Below are 2,379 nucleotides of genomic sequence, written 5' to 3'. Positions count from 1 at the left end.
CTTCAATGTTTGGCTTCAGTTGCGACCTGCTGAGTGTTTCATGATTTAGCTTCTGAGCTTTAAAACCTTTATTTGCTTTTGGTTAAAAGAAAAAAATCCACTGATGTTTAGGTTTCCATTCAATAAAGGGACTTTTACAGGTAGACGAAGTCAAAAAAAAAGAATGAAAGGAAAAAAATGAGGTAAACTTGTGGATTAATACCCTTTGGTGTTTAAATTTTAACTTGGATTCTTGGAGTTTCTCCATCATGTTTTTTTATTCTATATTCTTTTAAATCAGATACACGAAAGCAAACAAATGACTTTAAAGTAGAGAGGCTTATTTGGACGATATTAACTTTTTAAATAACGTGCTGTTGGACACGTCTGCGTATAATTAACCAATTATTAAGCAGGGAAATGAAGCTGCAGTAGCAGCTGCTACAGCTCAGATGCAGATTAATTTGTTGGTCCTTTTCTCGCTCATTTTTCAGACCTCAGAATAACGTTTCTGTCTCTATTTAAACTTCGTGTTTCCTCTTTCAGCTGCAGTTTGATGGCACCATCTTGTGGCCACTTGTTTGGATGATCATGACCTGTTTAAAGTGCCTGTGACATCAAATTTTTTGTAATATATATGAATGCATTTTTAGAAAGAAGACATTGATAAAATATTGCAAAATAAATTTCATGTCGCTGAGATGAACAGTTATTGAGATATTTGCCTGTGAAGTAACAGGAAGTGATGTCAAAGGGGAATGTCAGCATGTGAACAGTGCGTTGTTACAACAGCCAACAACCCAGACGGTTTCTTTAGATTATTTTGAGTCTCTATCAGAGAGATGATGAAGAGTCAGAGTTCAGATAATATTGATTCAATAAACAAAGACCAGAGTTTTCTTTAAGAGTTCCCCTTTGATGTCACTTCCTGTTTCACTTTGGCTGAGCCAAGTTCAAAAAAAAATATGCCAGTTATGGGYCAAAATGGGTTAAATTCTATGTGTTATTCCGACTTTCTTAAACATAAAGATGATTTCTTTGACTTTTTGTATTTGAAGAATATGCATYTCACAGGCACTTTAACGCTTTGGCGAGGACCAATCAGATGGAGAGTTGTGGTGGCAGGCGAAAGCACTAAATAGTGGCTTTAAAAAACAAAACAATCAGTGATGATTAGAGGTTTGAAACCTGAACAAAGGCGTCCTCAGTCTTTCTATCCAACCCTCAAGAACAAAAGATGATGTCATAATTAGGATTATTTGTCATATTTCTCGATGTTTTTGCTGCTAGTCAGTCTAAGAAGTGTCAGCGTGGAGCACCAGACCCAACGACGAAGCAGCTACAGATGAGATTGCATCACATCACAGGAAATTTGACCAAAAGGTAAACGTTCAAAGTCGGCATCAGTTACACGATGATTCGCCCAATCACAGAGCTGCCGCTGTGCAGTGCTGCGGGTCAAAAAGCACACAACCTGAGGCTCAGTTCAAATGTAGTGTAGTAGCTAGTAACGGGAAATGTTACGAGCCGAAGTAGGGGRGGCGGTAGTGTTGAGAATGTTAATAGTGTTTCTAACATTTCGTCACACTCCTGAAAAGCACGTGCCGTTAATTTTGGTTAGTGAGGACAAAAGAAACGGAGGAACTAGCTTTTACAATGTTTCACATACTSAACGTCACATTTGTCACAATCTCCTCTCTCTCTCTTTCTCTGCTCGCCCAGCTCGGCCCCCCTCCTCCCTCAGTGCTTCAGCGAGAAGTCACCGGTGTTGAGACGGGGTCGCGGCAGCGCCCCGAACATCTCCGTCCCGTCGGTGGCTCCGGGGACCAGCAGGGCCTTCATGCTGGCAGCGATGTGCTCCAGGTCGGCGCAGCCCACCTGAGACACAGGCAGCTTGGGGTCAGAGTGTTCAGCTTTCAGGGGCGTCCTCCCCTGCCTGTTCAAAATGATCTGATGTACGTCGGAAATGTTGACACACTTTCAGAATCACATGAGCAGGAGGAGAGGATGTTCGGGAACTCAATGACATCTTTGTTTTGTCAACAAAATAAAATCCTAAATGATCAACTGATGCCTAAAAACAACAGTTACTTATTTTTCTTTGGAACATTATTTAAGTCATTTCTAGTGAATTTTCAAGCATTTCTATCGCAAAGTGTTTTAAACAACACATTTAACATGCATGATATTTTCACTTAACTTTCACTTCAACATATGTGCTCCATCACATCAAACTGAGGATTAAGTCAATTTCGGTCAAAATGACCTCATCAAATCTTCAGATTCCTGGTTTTAAAAGCTACATTTTGATAACTGGATCATCCAGATATTTGTTAGTTCAATTTATTCCTTTTCTTCAAAAAAAATCAACAACATAAATTCAACAAACAACAAAAATAC

The 2,379-nt window shown here is 39.5% G+C and overlaps 1 protein-coding gene across 1 annotated transcript in view; it reads right to left on the bottom strand.

Annotated features, from left to right (window-relative positions):
• Positions 1-1,623: 1,623 nt before the first annotated feature.
• The window catches only part of akt1s1 (AKT1 substrate 1 (proline-rich)), a gene marked incomplete at its 5' end in the record, with an annotated part of 1,925 nt that continues 1,169 nt past the window's right edge, over positions 1,624-2,379 (bottom strand). The window contains 1 exon segment of the mRNA XM_014018785.1: positions 1,624-1,857. Coding sequence (XP_013874239.1) covers positions 1,720-1,857 — 138 coding nt within the window.

The sequence above is a fragment of the Austrofundulus limnaeus genome, unplaced genomic scaffold, assembly GCF_001266775.1.
Source record: "Austrofundulus limnaeus strain Quisiro unplaced genomic scaffold, Austrofundulus_limnaeus-1.0 Scaffold201, whole genome shotgun sequence".
NCBI classification, from domain to species: domain Eukaryota; kingdom Metazoa; phylum Chordata; class Actinopteri; order Cyprinodontiformes; family Rivulidae; genus Austrofundulus; species Austrofundulus limnaeus.
This window is presented reverse-complemented; position numbering and strand designations above follow the sequence as displayed.